The sequence below is a fragment of the Eptesicus fuscus genome, chromosome 13, assembly GCF_027574615.1.
Source record: "Eptesicus fuscus isolate TK198812 chromosome 13, DD_ASM_mEF_20220401, whole genome shotgun sequence".
Classification (NCBI taxonomy): Eukaryota; Metazoa; Chordata; class Mammalia; order Chiroptera; family Vespertilionidae; genus Eptesicus; species Eptesicus fuscus.
Genome location: NC_072485.1, coordinates 49,565,377 through 49,583,317, shown reverse-complemented (window position 1 = coordinate 49,583,317; position 17,941 = coordinate 49,565,377). Strand labels below are relative to the sequence as shown.

Here is a 17,941-nt window from a genome sequence, read left to right as displayed (position 1 = left end):
GAGACCCCCTTGCCTGAAGGGGTCTGGATATTACATGCTCAGAGCTGAGACACAGGCAGGCCTTTGGGGCTATGACAGCGGCCCCCCCGAGTGGGAGCCTATATCTGCGTCTTTGACTCTGGTGCCCAGCACCATGCTTCTCATCATATTCACTTAACCCTGATGGCCTGCGAGGTGGGTCTTACAGCCACGGGCAGCTGTGGCTCTGGGAGTCCCTAACTCCCTGCGGCCGCACTGCTCCCACGTGTCTAGGATGAAAATGGAAACGTGAAGGTGAATTTTTTGCCTTCAGAAAGAGAGGACTCAACGTGCATTTTAGGTAAATGAGCTTTCTTCTAGAATTCTCCCTCACTGGGGAAACAGCACATTCACTGCATGCTTCAGGCATTTTTACCACATGTGAGGTCACTGCATTATTCCAATCACCCTGAGGAGTAGCCGCTGTCTGTCATCTCTGCTCTACAGGTTAGGAAACTAAGGTGCTGAGCAGCCCTCGGACTTGCCCCAGGTCACGGTGCTGTGACTCCAAGCCCATAGCCTTCTCCCTACAGCATCCTGCCTCCCTGCCACCAGCACTCTACGCAGTGAAACCGCCCCGGCTGGGTTGCATGTGGGACACGTCCAACGAGCTGCCTAGCGTATCCCTGGGACAGAGAGGAGGACGGTGAGGTTGGAGGCAGCCGTGAGATCTATCCTGTGTCAGATGAGACCAAGGCAGATTGCCGCCCACGACTGCCCAGCTTCCTGCGAACATGCAAAGCTCTAGAGTAAACCCTGCAAGTCCAGTTTTAAAGCAAACACCCAGGAGGGGAGAGAAAGCTCCCTTTGCGATGCACGCTGCTCTCCGACCCAGGAGGACTAACCGCAGTCCCCAGCCCCATGAGGCCGTCCCTCTTTTTTTTTTTTTTTTTTTTTTAATTTCTTTATTGATTAAGGTGTCACATATTTGTCCTCATCTCCCCATTCCCATCCCACCCCTCTCCCCACGCATGCCCCAATCCCCTGTTGAACTTAACCGCTGGATAGGCTTATATGCATGCATACAGGTCCTTTGGTTGAACTCTCCCCCCCCCCCCACCCTCCCCCTACCCTCCCCTATCCTCCCTCTGACGCCCGATAGTCCGATCGATGCCTCCTTGCTTCTGGTTCTGTTCTTGTTCCTCAGTCTATGTTGTTCATCATTTCCCCTAGATGAGCGAGATCATATGTCACTAGATATATACTAATAAGAACTGAATGTGAGACGAGCAATAATAGTTATGCTGACAGGCAAATGAATCAATCTGTAGCGAGCTTCCCCCTGGACCAACAGTTCTTTTGAGACCCAATTTCAATGTCCAGTAGTTCCTTATGTGTACATGTCAGCACTGACCCCTCAGCTCTGGATGGTGGACAAATGGTGGTAATGGAGGTCCGACTCCCTCTGGTTTGGTCTCGGCCGAACCCAGGGGCACGGCGTCACCCGGACTAAGGGGCACGTGGCCTCACCCATACCCAAGGGGCGCGTAGTCTCACCCGGGCCTGGGACCCAGCCTCACCCGGATGGATCCAGGGGCGCACGGCCTCACCCGGACCCAGGATCTGGCTTCACCCGTACCCAGGGACGCTTGGCCTCTCCCAGACCCAGGGGCACGTGGCCTCACCCGGGCTTAGTTGCACAAGGCCTCACCTGGTTCCAGGGACACATGGTCTCTCCTGGACCCAGGGACGCTTGGCCTCTCCCAGACCCAGGGCCACTTGGGCTCACCCGGGCCTAGGTGCACGAGGCCTCATCCGGATCCAGGGACGCATGGTCTCACCCGGACCCAGGGACGCTTGGCCTCTCCCAGACCCAGGGCCACTTGGGCTCACCCGGGCCTAGGTGCACGAGGAGGCCGTCCCTCTTGATCAGCTGTGCAAACTCTCAGCCGCTACATTGTTCGTAACAATAGCTCAGCAGAGGGCACATGGCTAGCAGCCGGGGCGGAAGCCAGATGGGCAGTGGCCGCCCTTCTTACATGAAGAAGTCAACTAATGGGTGAGGGGGGCTGACACGCTGCAGGCGGGCTGGTTTGATGGGATGGGTGAGTCTGGTGGTGCTGAGGACATAAGACTGGATGTGATTCCATAGTCTAAGGTCTAGAAAGACAAGACTCTGGGGTAAGAATCTGGGCCCTAAATGAGAAGCCATCAAGATTCTCTGAAACTGTTCAGGTCAAAACTAAACAAACAAACAAAAACCAGCAGTAATCACTCTGAAATTTGAGGCAGAACATCAGCCTGAGAGGGTGGGTTTGTGTAAGTCTGAAGGCAGTCGGTGGCCCAGGTTTCTGTCCCCGTGAGTAACATGTGCTCCCGATGGCCAGTCCGGCTAAGTCTGCTCCCATGAGGAGGTGATTATCCTGGATCCGCAGAGTCGCCGGGTGGGGCGCTAGGATAGGAGCAGGGACAAGGCAGCCCTGCCAGGAGTGGCCAAGGACTAGCGTCAGTTCCCAAGTGCACTTCCCTTACCCCAGCTCCCTGGATGGAGGCAGACTTGGGTCACTGGGCCACGAGAGAAGCCCGCAATCTGTTGGAAGCAGCAGCAAGGCCCCAGGCTCTCAGGAGGGAGGCTCCCTGAGCCCCACCAACTGAATGACGTTGTTTGTCCCCGAATTGTCACCTACTGTAAGGGGCAGGCATCTCTTCTACGGGGAGACCTCACTCTGCTGGATTCTGCATGTGCACAGCCCACTGCCGAGTCAATGGTGGGGTGTGGTAAGAGAGGGAGGGAAGTTGAGGGTGGCGGGGGGGGGGGGGGGGTTTGGCCATACAGCTGGCAACATTCTCTCCTAAGTGCCTACAATGGCTTCACAGCGAGATCTGGAGGCTCCGTGGGGGTCAGCTGCAACCTGGGTGCTTTTTGCAAATGGAGAAACTAAAGCACAGAGAGGGCAAGTGACTTGCCGAGGGTCCCAGGGTGGCCCTTTCTGAGAGCTCCCCCATCATTCCCAGCCACACTTCTGTGAAAGGCACACAAGGTGGACACTATTAAAACTGCCCAGCTATACCATCGTTTGATGGCCAAGGTTGGCTTAGGAGATGGGGTAAGAAAAAAGAAAAACCAGGGAGAAACAAGGAACAAAGAAGAAAAGCTCTAGAGGCGGTAGCCAGGGGCCCGGGGGTTGGCCATCCCAAAGTCCACCCCATCTGCGGCCCTCCCTCCATTCGCACTGGGCCTGCGTGGTGCAGAGGAGAGAACCCCGGGCTGAGGCCAGGACCCCTGGGCACTCGTCTCCTCCCCGTTTTCTGTTCTGTGGCTTCTGCTCGGTTCCCACTTTCCCAGGAAGAACCTCCTGTTACCCCATTAAATTTGCTACCCTCCCCTAACATGCCAAGTCCATGCTATCTGCTAATTTTCCATAGGAAGTATCATCTTATCTTCTGACATATGGCATAACTTAGTTCTGTATCATATAGTTGTTGGTTACTCCCCCTACTAGGAGGCAAGTCCCATCAGGGCAGGGACATAACTCCTGCTCACTGATGCGCATCCCAAGAGCCTGAGATGCTGACACCAAGCTGTCACTCAACAAGTATTTGTCTAATGAGCGAACGCTTCCTCATTGACTCACTGAGTGCCCTCGGTGTGACGCTGTTTGAAGAGCCATTGGGGAAGCAGCAGCCAGGGCCTCCTGTGATACTGTGAGGATGCTGTGACAGGAGACAATCCCGCTGACAAGAAGCGTCTGTCGCACCCAGACGCCCCACATGCACTCAGGCAGCTGCCTTTTGCCACCACCTAGAGAACTAATACCTATGGGGAACCACATCAGGGAAAGGTGGGAAGTGTGGTGGCTCTGCCCTCAGCCCTGACAGGGCAGTGAGCAAGCCAGGCCATCCTGAGGTCAAAAGAAAAGCAGGGGCAACAGAGGGCCTTGACCAGGACCAGTCAGAGAGAGGCTGGCCAGAGACTAGCAAGGCGCTCTGAGCATGAGCCACTGCCTGTCTATGCCCAAGTGCCCTCACCTTTATCATCCTGTCAAGGGTGACGATGACCTTTTTCCACAGCAGGAAGCACTCCTCACGGAAGGGCAAAAAGGCTACTCTGAAGCCTTTTAGTGAGGCTGATGACAAAAAGGCCAGTCTCCACCCATACAGCTCACCATCACACAAACCAGGAATCATGCCCTTGTTGATGAGAGAATGGAGGCCCAGACAGGTGAGGAGACTTAAGGTCAATCCACTGATCAAAGGCTGACCTGAGACAAGATGGGGGCATCTCAGCCTTGGCTATTTTCTTCTTCTTCTTTTTGTAAATATATTTTTATTGATTTCAGGGAGGAAGGGAGAGAGAGAGAGATATAGAAACATCCTATATAATAAAACCTTAATATGCAAATCGCCCAAACAGCGGAATGACCGGTCACTATGAGGTGCACTGACCACCATGGGGCAGATGCTCAATGCAGGAGCTGCCCCCTGGTAGTCAGTGTGGTCCCACAGGGGGAGCACCGCTCAGTCACAAACCAGGCTCACGGCTGGGGAGCGGGCCTAAGCTGGCAGTCGGACATCCCCCGAGGGGTCCTGGACTATGAGAGGGCACAGACTGGGCTGAGGAACCCCCGCCACCCCCCCCCCCCGCCTCCCCATGCACGAATGTCGTGCACTGGGCCTCTAGTCAATGATAAGAGAGAATCATTGATCGCCTGCCTCCTGCACACCCCACACTGGGGATCAAGCCCGCAACCCTGGCATGGGCCCTGACTGGGAATTGAACTGTGACCTCCTGGTTCATAGGATGATGCTCAACCACTGAGCCACACCGGCTAGGCAGCCTTAGCTATTTTCAGTGGACTTGAAGACAGAAAGTGTGTTTCTCCATTCCAGGGATTTGTCACACCACGATGGGGACCTTGGAGGTGGGGTGGGGGGGCTAAGATTCCTTGCTCATTCCTTTCTTAGAGATGGTATCTGCACCCTTCTTCCCACAGTAGTGGGGTGAAAGGGGGCCTAGCCCCCAGATACACACGAGGAGACAATTCCTAATTTCCCACTAATGCAGCAGCAGGGAGCTAACAACTCAGAGGCAAATGAGTAGTAACTCTGATGGGGACATTCAGCCCCACCGGCCGAGCTCAGCACAGGCGGCTGCTAGACAGACTGGATGTGTTCAGAGGAGCACAGTCTGTGGGGAAGAGACTCCAAAGCCACCACCACGTACGTGCTGCGGTGAAAGAAGTGGCCTCACGTCCGTTTCCAGGCTCGTCCGTTCCACGGCCACGCTTCTCCGCAGGCTGCCCCTCTCCCTCCCAGCCTGGGGGTGCTCCCAGCGTATTAGGCATCAGGAGGACAAGGGAAAACATGCCAAGTGCCCAGAGCCCACATTTAACAGTTGCTCACGGTGCATTTCATGATCAATTTAAACAGAGGTAGCTCCCCACCTCCTTCCTCCCTCCCTCCAAGCCAACCTCTGCACTGCTACCTTCTAGAACACGGAGAAGAGCCTTCAGTGGCTCGTTGGAAGAGGACCCAAAGAAATTCCTTAACACGAGAAGAGTGGGCTCGCTTTCATCACCACTCTCTGCACCCCTATGAATACTTTTATCCCCAAGTTCAAGTCTCACCAGAATTCTGACCCTCCATCCATGCAGTCATGTCTGCCTGCCTTTGCACATGCCGGGCCCTTTCTAAAATACCCTCCCCCTCCACTCTTCTCAGAAAATCCTCCTTATAACCTTCAACACTCAGCGCCCATACTCCTTCCTGCGAGTCCTTCCAGGCCTCTCCCCTCTGAGTTCCTACAACCTTGCCCTTTATGCTTCTCATAGAATTCATGTGTAGTGTTCTATTAGGTTCGCCACATGAAACTGCCATTTTGTTAGGTTAGAAATAGCCAAATAGCGGCAATTTCATATGGTAAAAAGTTCCTTATTTCTAGGCTGATGTGCTGTTTGACATCTAAACTGTAATAAGAGAAACGTCCTGTTTATTTCCTCAGCACCTGACACAGTGGCTGGCATGCGGTGTGTGTCCAACTAAAGCTTGCTGGACGAATAAGCGGTGTTAGACGAGTTTTTGAGTGCTGCCTGATTCTGCGATGTTGCTGGATCCCACAGAACCAAACCCGGGCCCGTTGGGAAGTATCTTACAGATTTCCATCTGAGCCAGGCTGAGCTCAGCTGGCTGTGTGGGCTGAGTAGAGCGGGGCGTCTCGGAACATGCAGGGAGTGGGGGAGCTGATTGTTCGGGATAACTACCTTTCTGGCAGGAGAAACAGAGTCAGCAGCCGATGGAGAGGAAGCGGCAGCTGGGTCAGGAGATGGAAGGCAGGAGGGAGAAGACGGAGGCTGAGTATGAGACAGGCCTTTAGAGAGGAGTTTATTCTGCACAGAACAGAAACAGGAAAGTGATTATCCCCGGGCCAGCCACAGTATGCTCGCCGGGGGGCAGCCAGGAGGGGAAGGCACACCCAGGCCCGCCCCTCGAGACCAAGCAGAGGCCTCTGCCACTGGAGCCCAGCAGGGCTGTCTGGCTCTGGCTACACTTTCTGCTCCAACTGCTCCAACTCCCTCGTCACACTGTAACAGCTGGAGCAGGTCCACCCTGTTCCTGCCTGTGTCTGCCACAGACACCAGCCAAGTCCTGAGGCCCTCACTCTGGAGCTTGGTATAAAGTGGTAGGTGCAAGCTTAGGAAAGGAGAATCCTGGACTACTTCGGGGCAGATGGCCTCTGCAGCTGCAGACACCTGTGCCACCTAAAAATGAGCTAAATAAATGCAAAGCCTCCTTCCCATGTCAGCGACTCTGCTGAGTAGCAGAGGACTCAGGTCTGGAGGAGACTGAGTGAGAGCATCAGGGAGGAATGTTCTAGAGACCAGGTTTGCTGCAAGAGAGCCCCTCACACACACAGGCGCTGTGGGACCTCCTATCAATTCTTTCGTCTCCTTGCCTGCACACGCTCTTCTTTTCTGCAAGTTTCTAAATAAGCGCCTGGCTCGCCGGGGGCTGGCCTTTGTATTCTAAGGCAAAGCCGTTCTTCTTGGCTCCGCGCTGCCTTTTGGGAAAGCAGAGTGCATGTTATGGCATGGGGCTGACCTCTTGCTCCGTGTTTCCCTGATCAAGGCCACGGGGAGAGTCTCCATCAGGCCCCCAAACATCATGAACAACTAGGCTGCTTTCACCTTAAAGGAGCTCTCATATAATTCTTGCAACTGACCAGCTTTTCCTCTTTGTGCTGGCTCTTAGGAAGCTCAGAGCCTATTCAGAAGCTGTCTAGGGTCTAACAGTCCATGGTACTGTTCAGTAATGTTTGCCTTTGATCTGAGCTCAATTTTCTGCCTTTGTCCTGACTTATCTACTTATTTTGAGTGTTCTTATTTGCATCTTTTTTAGACAGCACCTTGAATTCTTCAGTGGCTTGACAAATGAACCGTGCCTCATGCTGTAAAAGCAGTGGGAAGGAGGAAACCAAGCTCCAGAGACTGAGTCACGGCCGCCTCACGGGCTGTCCCATGCCTGGGCTCCTGGGGCTCTGAAACCCCGTTTACCTGCGGGAAATCCCCATGTCCAAACATGGAGGCCAGGTGAGCCGCCTTCTCCTTAATGTTCTTTTTGTGAAATTCCCTGTTGGCCAAGTTCTGAGCCCTCTTCTGCAGCCAAGGTGAGAAAGGAGAAAGAAAAAGAGAGAGTGACAGAGACTGGGATTGATGGAGTGTGGGGGCAGTTAGGCAGGCTTGCTCACTCCCCACACACAGGACGGGCGACAGGGCACGAACAGTAAGAGAAGGAACCCACTCAGGGCAGGAGGAGGAAGAAGGGGAATGGAAGGCACCCCCCGACCCGGGCAGAGGCAGGGTGCAGGGCGAGGCTTTCACCTGGAGAATCTTCTCCTCCACTAGCTGCAGCCGCCGCAGCACCCCCGACAGGGCCAGCGCCCCCTGGCAGGCAGGGATTTCTTCGCGCCCCCCCAGCTGCAGGTCAGACTGGGCTCGGGCTCTGCGGGGCCGGCTCGGGCACTCTCCACCAGCGGACACTTGATTTATCTCTCGGAGCACATGCCCCGTCACAACCACGGAGGGGAACTGGAGAGAAGACAAATCAAGCTTCCTTCCCTAGTAGGGCCCTTGTATCGCCCCCCAACATGAGGATCCCCAACATGAGGATCCCCAGGAGGACCAGGGGCCCAGGGCACACCAGGTGTCACCTTCAGTAAGATTCCAAACTAACCTCAGGTGCTGAGGGTCTACCATCCACACCAGAATCACCTGATATTTCCTTTTCTTTCTTTCTTTCTTTTTTTTTTTTACATTTCTTTTTTAATTTATTGAGGTAACATTGGTTAATAACATTATATAAACCTGACATCCTCCTTAACATGACTGTTGGGCCTCCTTCCAGACCCACCGAATCAAAACCTGTACAACCCGTATTCTCAACCCTAGACGCACACTGCGGCCACCCGGGGCCCTTTAACAAACTACCCAAGACTGGGCCTGACTTCCGGAGGTTCTCATTGAATTGGTCTTGAGATGGGCACCAGATGTTGGTATTTTTTAAGTACCCATTTTTTTTAATTGAAAAAAAAATTGTTCGTTAGATAATTCTTATACACTAAGACAACATCTCTGCTTCATACCCACACTGACCTCATTCAGCCTCCACTGCCCAGCAGCAACACACATGTCTCATGCTGACCAGCCATCTCTGAATGCTGTGGTCAAAACAGTGAGTCTGTGCAAATTCCAAACCCAGAGAGGCTGGCTGGGGAAAGCCACAGTGCCCGGCTGCCACTGCGCCTGCGCCCCACCCCAGCCTTCCCCCATTCAAGGGGCGTAGCCAAGCGGCCACCGACGCCCATTCCACCATCACTGCCACTTTCTCATCCCTTTACACATCAGCCTATGTAAGTGGCCTGCAGCTGAAGCTGTGTTCCGGGGGCATCCGACAAAATAGACCGCAGACCATGTGGTGCGGTCTGTGTCCCCAAGCAAACAGAGCACCAGAAAGAAGCACAGTGGTTGGTCAGCCGACACCCAGGACCGATGGCATGTATCGAAGGACCGCATATTGTGTCTGCCTTCCCAGAGAACCTACGATCCGCCCTACTTGGGTGTGCAGAGGCCGACTGAGCCCACCCCTCTGCCTCAGAGTCCCCTCTGGCTTCACCAAGACCCCGTCCACTGAAAGGAGCCCTACCTGCCTTTTCAGAGGAGGCGATGGGCTGGCTGTGGGCTCTTCCGGCTGGAGACAGCGAGAGTGAACAGGAGGGTCAGAGGACGAGCGAAGGACAGGCTTACCTATCCCCGAGACATGGCGTTCCTGAGAGGAGGATGGGAAGTCCAAAATAGCAGCCGCAGGAAACACGAAGGAAAAGGCTGAGTCAGACTGAGAGGGAGGAGAGGAAGGGAGGCGGGGAGCGAGAGTTTTCAGGTACAGAGAGAGCGAGTGTGTCCTGGGCTGAGCTCCGGCGGGGCCCCCGCCAGGAAACCTGAGCCCTGGCTCTCTGTCCAGGCGGACAGCAAGTCCCGGAGTCCCCTCCTTTGGGACAAGGTGTGAATTCAGGGAGGCCTTGCTGTTGGCTCAGACCTGGACACTGGACAGGCTCTGCCAGAGCCCATGCCTGGCCAGGGTGGCCAGCCCCAGAGACTCCTGGAAATGAAAGAGCTTCCTGCCTACCAGGGGACAGGAGCTGATGGGAGAAGCTCCAGCAACACTCGGGGCTGCAAGCGACCCAGCCTCCAGAGGGGCAACTGAGACAAAACATCAGAGTAGGAAGTCTCAGGAAAGGACCGCCTTATATGAAAGCCTGGCTTCCTGGGAAGGTCCGTTTGTCTGGAGGAGCACGGTTCATCTCAAGACCAGGGGGACCTCTATGATCACCTAAAAACCGAATTAACCTAGAGTCTGCCCTCCTCCTGAGAGGCGGGATAGGTGTTCTCCAGAGAAAGACCAACCCCCTTGCCCCAAGCTTTGGTAATGTGGCAGTGGCATCCCAGAGGCCTTCAGGGGAGCCAACTGAGCCATGCAGCGCAGACCCCATGCCATAGTCCAGGAGAGGTCAGCTCGGCCTGTTGCCTGACCTCAGCTTTGCCCGCCTTCAGCCTCACCCTGACCCTGGTCAGACACTCAGCCCTGCCAACCTGACCTGAGGGAGTAGGGAGAGGCACCACAACACTGGGGAAGTTGGTCCCCATTGCTGCAGGCCCATAGGGAGCTAAGACCCGTGACTCAGTTTCCCCTTGTTGGGTGGGTCTTCTCACCAAGGACTTGGTGCTCTCCCAGGCAGCCAACACTCTAAAGCTTCCTCCCGCTGCACATCTCATAGATGGCTGCAAACCAAGTCATGGTTGCAAAGTAAAGCCAAACTAGGGAAAGGGTTCTTCTCTAACGCAGAACAGGCGTGGCAAACTGCGGTCCCCCAGCCAAATCGGACCTGCAGCCTGTTTTGTAAATAAAGTTTTATTGGAACACATGCATACACATTGGTTTAGGTATTGTCTACGGCTGCTTTCATGAGACAATGGCAGAGTTGAGTAGCTGCAAGAGAGATCAGATGGCCCCTGAAGTCTAAAGTATTGGCTACCTGGCCCCTTTTAGAAAATTCTGCTGACCCCGGGTCTAGAAGAAGGCTCGCTTGAGCCAGGCGTGGCTGGCATACCTGAAATCCATCACTAGCTGGAACATTTCTGCTGGCTTCTCAGTTCTGGTCACCGAGAAGACCGGTCCAGTGAGCATGTGATCGGACTCACCTGCTTCAGGAGTGAAGGGTTCCGAGAGCTCTCCTCGAACTTGGCCAGCAGCTGACTTGCCATGGACTTGACTTTGTTCTGATTTCCACCTTCTTTACTGACGCTGCCCTCTTGACTGGAGCCCAAACTCCGGCTGGAAAAGGCTGACCGCTGCAAAGTCCAAATCAATGCATTGGTGGTTGGGTCCCAGAACCCAGATATCAGGGAGGGGGCCTGGGGGCTGAGGACAGGGGACTAATTTCCTGAAGAAGGAGACCTCCATGGTCTCAGGAAGTGAGGCACGAGCAGCAGGTGATGCCCGAGGATGGGCACAGCCAGGCTTGGGAGCCTGAGAGTTAGGGTTTGCAGCCTGACTCTTTCTCTTCCCAGCCCAGTGACCTTGGCAATGAACTTCCCTAAAGTTTCTGCATCTGTAAAATGGGAGCATAACACCTTTCACATGGTTGTCACACTCACACAAAAATCAAATATAATAAAGAAGTGGCGAGCAAAATCATTTTCAAAATACATCCTGTGGCTCCCAAGAGGTGAACAGCAGGGAGGGGGCGGGGGAGTGTGTGTGTGTGTGTGTGTGTGTGTGTGTGTGTGAAGAGAGCAAGAGGGATGTCCATCAGGCACAGGCTTTGGGCATCTTCCTCCTTCCTCCTTGGCATCCCAATCCCAACTCCAACCTGCCCCGCTCTCTTGGGGCTACCATTTGAAAACAAAGTTTAATTGTGAAATAATTTTGGATTTATGGTAAAACTACAAAGATAGCACAAATGGTTCCTGGATAGCCTTCACCCAGCTGCTCATAATGGTAACATCGGGAGCAATCCCGATACTGTCACCATAACTAAGAAATCTACCCCGGCGTGATACCATGAACTACAGAATCGATTTGGACTACACCAGTTTTTCCACACGCTTCCTTGTTTGGTTCCAGGATACAATCCAGGATCCTACATTGAATTAAGTCATTATTTCTCCTTAGTTCTCTCCCATCTGTACAGTTTCTCCATCTGTCTTTGTCTTTTATGACTTTGACAGTTTCGAAGGGGACAGGTCAGCTCTTGTGTACAAAGTCCCTTAATCCGGGGTGCTCTGATCTTTTCTCGTGTTTGGACCGGGTTATGGATTTTGGAGAAGGATGCCACGGAGGTGAAGGGCTCCTCTCGGTGCTTCATACCAGGGTACATGATATCCACGTGACTAAGGACGGGTGAGACGTTGGCTGGGATCTTTTGATTATGCTATTTTATAAAATGGAGTTCCAGTCCAACAGGCATGGCCCAGTGGTTGAACATCAACCTATGAACCAGGAGGTCACAGGTTCGGTTCCTGGTCAAGGCACATGCCTGGGTTTCAGGCTCGGTCCCCAGTGTGGGGCTTGCAGGAGGCAGCTGATCAGTGATCCTCTCTCATCATTGATGTTTCTCTCTCTCCCTCTCCCTTCCTCTCTGAAATCAATTTAAAAACACACACACACACACACACACACACACACACACACACACATATATATATATATATATTTTTTAAATAGAGTTTCCATGTAAGGTTTCTTTAGCTCATCTGTCACAAATAAAGCTTGGAAAAGTACCAGTGTTCACGGACTGTCTGTCTCCCCTTTCCATAGGATCTGCTCCCACAGGCCTCGGGGTGAAAATGGCCCTGTTGTGTCCAGTGGGCAGTCTGCTTTCCCAGAAGACAACAAATCTCCGGGACAGACGTTCTCAGGACAATAAAGAGATTCCGAGGAAGCAGCAAGCTGCAGTCGGTTGTTTTTTTTAACAGATCCCTAAGAGCCGCAGCCCCGTGGGAAACCCTGTCTGTGCAGCCACCCTGAAGTGCTGGACAAACACCAACCGGAGTCACTCCCCACTTCAAAGTGGGAAGTGTGGCTGCACAGCAACCCAGCCTGGAGTGCAAGGAGGGCGGGTTTACGGGGGAGGTCACTGTTTGTACAAGGCCAAAGTCACCGGGACGGTGGGTCATGCAGACAGCCCTTCCCAGACATGAATCACTAGGGGCTCCTTCAAAAGCAGGTTTGGGCTCTGCGGGTCCAGGGTGGGCCCTGAGACTCCGCATTTTTAACCAGCTGCCAGGTGATGCTGACGCGGCCGGGTCTGGGCCCACACTTAGAGTAGTGAGAATTGAGAAAGAATTATGGTTTGGTTAAATCTGACGTGGAAGCAAAGAAAGATGGCCCAGAAAACAGCTCAAAGCCATCTCAGAAGGAACAGGTGCCACCGATTTCTTTCCACACTCCACTCCTGTGCTGCCGTCAACAGAAAGAGCACAAACGGCCCCTCACATAAGGCCCAGTGAGAGGCAGGAGCAGGCATCCACCTGAGACAAAGTGCATGCAAGGGACGCTTCTAAGGGGGGGGCCAGAGCAAATCCCAGGCACACAGGCAAGAGCCAACCCCGTAACCGGGGAAACGGACATCTCTTCTGCCTGTCACTCAGCCTCTGCTTCCTCCTCTCAATCATCTCCCGGGTCGCTGGCTTCTGGCTCACAGCAGTAATTCTTTTTTTTTTTTCACAGCAGTAATTCTTGAAGGGATTCTCCCAAAGAAGTTCCAGTGGTTCGGACAGGGTGATTTGGACTCAGTGGATACTATGAGTTTGAGCGCATTTGAAGACATGAATGGAACTGCGGGCTTTATCAGCGCTTCCCTTCGAGCATCCCAGGAAACGGGCTGAGCAATAGGCAGCTCCCTTCTTTCCCGTGGCGGGCCTGGCGGCTCTATTCGTTACGAAGTTCAGCTGTGAGGACCAGCGTGCTGATCCCGGTCAAGGCTTCCACATGAAGCAAGTCACAGACATGAAGACAATGTCATAAAAATATACATTTAAGATGGAAGTCTTTTCTAAGTCCTATAACTCAGGTATAATGTACTATACAAACGACCTCACGTGCCTCTGTGTCATAATCGTGGCATCAGCCATCAGGCTAGCTAGAGCCGGCCTCCCGCAGTTCACTGACGACACCTGGGCTTGCTTTGGTGGGACTAGAACGGCCTTTTCAAATGAAGGCATAGCTCAGGTCTCTTTAAAGAGCTGCCCGGGGAAGCGGAACTGATACCCTCTTTTTCTGCTGATCAATTTTTCAGTAGCAGGAGAGAGATTCGTGCCTGGTTTTGACAAAGTAGCCTGTAATTTTCTCCTGTCACCAGAAGGTGGCACTTGCGGGCACTGGGACCTTGGCCTTAAAGACTCAAAGTGCAGAGAACAGGAAAGGTAGAAACAAGGATTGGGAGAAAAGCGGGACAGCGAGTGCCTCCTCACTGCTCACTATTGATAGTGATTACATATTGATCAGCATAGGTGCCATAGGTCAGGCCCCGCACGTTGCGTAACATCTTATATGATCTTTGAAAACCCTGCCAGGTTTCATACGTTTCAAATGAATCATTTGTATTTTACAGACGTGAGCCCCACCCTGGCAGGCTCTGTTTCTCAAGGTCACATTGCTGGTAAGTAGTGGAGCGAGGACCAGAACCCGATTGTTTTTCCACCAAGTCAAGCTTGGGACTGAGCAGCTCCAGAGAGAGGAGAGCAAGGAGGGCCAGGGCGGCCGGGCCTGTGGCCACGGGCTGTCAGGCCACAGGCCTCTGTTGAAACCGACGCTGTGCACACGAACCTCGTGCAGGCTGTTGAAGCCTCTCCGCCTCCGTTTGTTCATGTCGTTATTCTCTTCCGTTTGGTTGTCCACCTGCAAAGGCCAAGAAAGCACCATGAGCTCAGGACCATCAAGGACTGCGGATCCACTGACAGCCCTGAGCCAGCACTGAGCCCGCAGCCCTGCCTGCCCAGGAGACAGACAGACACACCCTACCCTGCACCGGGACTAGGGCTACCCAGAGCTCTGTTCGGGCGCAGGGGACTGGGGACGGGGCCTCGCTCCACCTGGGGAGTCAGTTTCTGTCAGAAGGGGTGGGAATCACATCCCCAAAACCAGCTGAAACATCGCAAAGCACAGACTCCCTGTGACAGGGCAGGGACCATCCCTGCTGTGAATGCGACCTCGGTCTCAGGCCGTGGTCTCCAGGCCTGATGAAGCCCCTCAGGTGCTGCCTATGAGACCACCTCTGACAAGGAGGTGACGCTGGCTCACCTCGCGGGCAGGATTAGTGGGACTCAGAGCAGCTGCCCAGGGATGTGGCGGCCACTCGGTCACCACCCCAGCTCCCAGTGCGAGATAGTTTAACTTCACAGGAGCACCAGATTGTGTCTGAACCCTACGGCGAGTGTACAGCCAGTGTGCCCAGGACCGTGTGATTCATCGCTTTTTGTCCCCGGCATCGTTAGTGCCTCCTTTCACCCTCAAAAGCATCCTGGTTTAGACAATACATTACGTGGTTGCCCTACCAATAGCCTTTTATGCCTACTTTCTGCTGCCCGACTCTGGACGTTTACACCCAGAGAAACGCGCACTACCCGAGCCCATCACATCACCTCTGCGAGGACCACAACGGGCACCCGCTGTCAGGCTTGAGTCTCGAAGGAACGAGTGGAACTGTACAGGTTGTGCTGATGCTATGGGCTGGGCTGGGTGTGAGGGCTGACTTAGTACTTCCCCTGCACACAGCATTGTCCATTCTTGACAATGAAGTTAAACCTCTCTACCACAGTCTCTAGCTGAGGCCTTCTCCAAATGGCCAGCCCCTTGAGGACCATGGAATCACCCCACGACTATGTCTCCCACCCGCAGAAAGCCACCTCGCCCTCAGAGGGCCCTCCACAGCAGGCCCAAATCAAATTCCGGCCTTTGTTCCACTTCGGATGCAGCAGCCAGGGCAGCTGGCCACTCTCTCCCCTCCAACCCAGGGGTACCGCCCCATCAGCCCTACACATCCTAAACTTGCCCAATCACAAGCGGATTCTTTTACCTCCCAGTTGTTCTGGAAAAACACGAATAATTTTGGTTGTTATTACAATAAATGCTAATATACCACACAATAGCAACAGCAATAATACTACCACTGCAGTCCCTAGCACGGTCTGCTGTGGCTTCCAACAGAAAGCACCTGTTTCCCGAGTTCTTACATCCCCCTTACCCTGACCCCTCCCCATATTTACCAGGATCTTCAATATTTTCAAAGATGAGATCAACCAGAGCTTAGTCATTAGTATTTGTTTAAAAAGTTGACCCAGGCATCAAAAAAAAACCCAAACAAAAACCCCAACAGATCAAAGGGCCCTGCCGTCCCTCCCACATTCTCCTCAGCTCCCAATAAATCAGTATTCTGTGAATGGAAATTATTTCAGGCCCAACGCTTGGGCAAACACCAAGAGGAACAGATGACCTATTTGCAGCAGCGTTGGGTCTTACAGGCACAGGCGGCCTGGCCCCGGCTCCGCAGCCCGAGAATGCCTCGCTGGCCTGGGGCTGCAGCCTGTGGAAGCACAAGGTGTCCTGCCCGCCCGGCAGGAACACGCGGGTGTACACCATCTTTGGCTTTTCTATTGTTCGTTTGTTGGTTTGTTTGTTTCCACCTTAAATGAGGACTTGGCTTTTGTCTTAAAGAACAACACACGTTAGTCTCTCTTTTGCATTCAACAGCCGTGGGTGTGACTGTTCCAACAACCAGAGCCTGTTTGGGTCCAAACCCGGAGTTAGCTGCAGGCCCACAGAAAGCACGTCTGGGGGAAGTGTGTGCAGTAGCAGCACCTAAGAAGACCCCCGTTCCTTCAGGGGAAGTGTGTGGGGCAGCCACAGCCCCTCTGCTTCAGCCTGACCCACGGGACACTAACGGGGTCTGTGTGGAGAGGTGAGCAATGAAGAGCTAGGCTAAAGCAAAACGGTGGAGAAAACGCAAACCTAGACGTTGAAGTATTTTTTTTCTTATCTGTATATCTCTATTTGGGAACTAATGTTGCCCCAGCACCCCATCTCCGTGGGCTCTGTTTTATTCTACAAAGAAACAGGTTGCAAGGAGAAAGAAAATACTTATTGTGCCAATCAGACAGAACATGAGAATAAACCAGTAATTCACTTTCTTTTCCTTTTAATATTTTCCATCCCTTTCACCTGAACTTCTTTTAAAATCATGATTTCCTAGTGACTTGTAAGATTCTGCACACCAAAAATCATTTATTAAACTAATTGGTAGCTCCACTAAAAAAAAATTAGACATATATCTCCCAATCTGATCATTTATTTGATCAGCACAAAATCACCATGTTCCCATATTGCCTGACTTAATGTGAATTTAGCCCAAAGTAAACAAGCTTTGTATTTAGTTAGCTAGTATAACCTAATTGTGGAGAAATTAAGATCTGGGTCACGGGAGGAGAGACTGGCCATTGCAGGCAAATGCCCTGGTTGAGAAGGGTGGTTGCCATGAGGTTTAGAAAGATGGCCAGTGACACTGCCAAGAGAGTCCGTTCTTCTTCAATGGCAGCGTAGAAAGGAACCATGGGTTCGAGTTCTGACACGAATTACTTCCTGGCTGTGTGACCTTAGGGAAATCACCTAACCTCTCCGACTTCAGTTTCCTCACTATAGGATAGTACACTGTCATAACTGGTGTAAGGATTAATAAAATCATTTATGTAAAACACTTCTTACAACGTGAAGCGCTGTGTAAGTGTTAGACACCGCCACTGAGGTTAATGCTAGTTAGCAGAAATTAGAATTCTAGTTTTGACTTTGACATTCACCACCTACATGGCATTGCAACTGAACCTCCCCATGTCCCAAGTTTCCCCATCTCACTGGGAGGAGAACACATTCCCCGCCTTCCTTAGAAGGCGACGCGAGGGGCAAATGGGATACACAGGAAACCGTTCCCGATGCTCTAAGTGCTACATCGCCCATGGTTGCAGTACCGAACCAACAGTTTGGTCCAACTAGTTTCACTCATCCTTTCAGAAGACGAGCATCTTTATTTAAGCCGTGCTTACCAAGGGCATGGCCTGTCACTTACGGAGCCCCTTCCACGTGCCAAAGAATGTGTCAGGCCTGCAGCGTGCATTTGTTGATGATGTCTTCACAGCAATGCAATGCTTGTTATTATAATCATCTTGCAGACAAGCCAAGGGACTTCCTGAGAGGCTTAAACACTCCAGCAGACCTAAAGACATGTCTGCCTGGCTTCAACGTGCATGGCCATGCTGTAAATCAGCTCAGAACCTCCGGCTGTGGTTGCACAGAGGACAGGAGAGATCAGCCTGCAAACCGCAGGTGCTGGCGGGGAGGGGGTGTGTGCGCAGCATCGGGACCTGGTCCTCTGGACTCTCCC

The 17,941-nt window shown here is 52.9% G+C and overlaps 1 protein-coding gene across 1 annotated transcript in view; it reads right to left on the bottom strand.

Annotated features, from left to right (window-relative positions):
- The window catches only part of MICAL2 (microtubule associated monooxygenase, calponin and LIM domain containing 2), a 206,111-nt gene that overhangs the window by 75,668 nt on the left and 112,502 nt on the right, over nt 1-17,941 (bottom strand). The window contains 7 exon segments of the mRNA XM_054724629.1: nt 221-286; nt 6,219-6,344; nt 7,509-7,610; nt 7,836-8,042; nt 9,157-9,279; nt 10,710-10,859; nt 14,338-14,409. Coding sequence (XP_054580604.1) covers nt 221-286; nt 6,219-6,344; nt 7,509-7,610; nt 7,836-8,042; nt 9,157-9,279; nt 10,710-10,859; nt 14,338-14,409 — 846 coding nt within the window.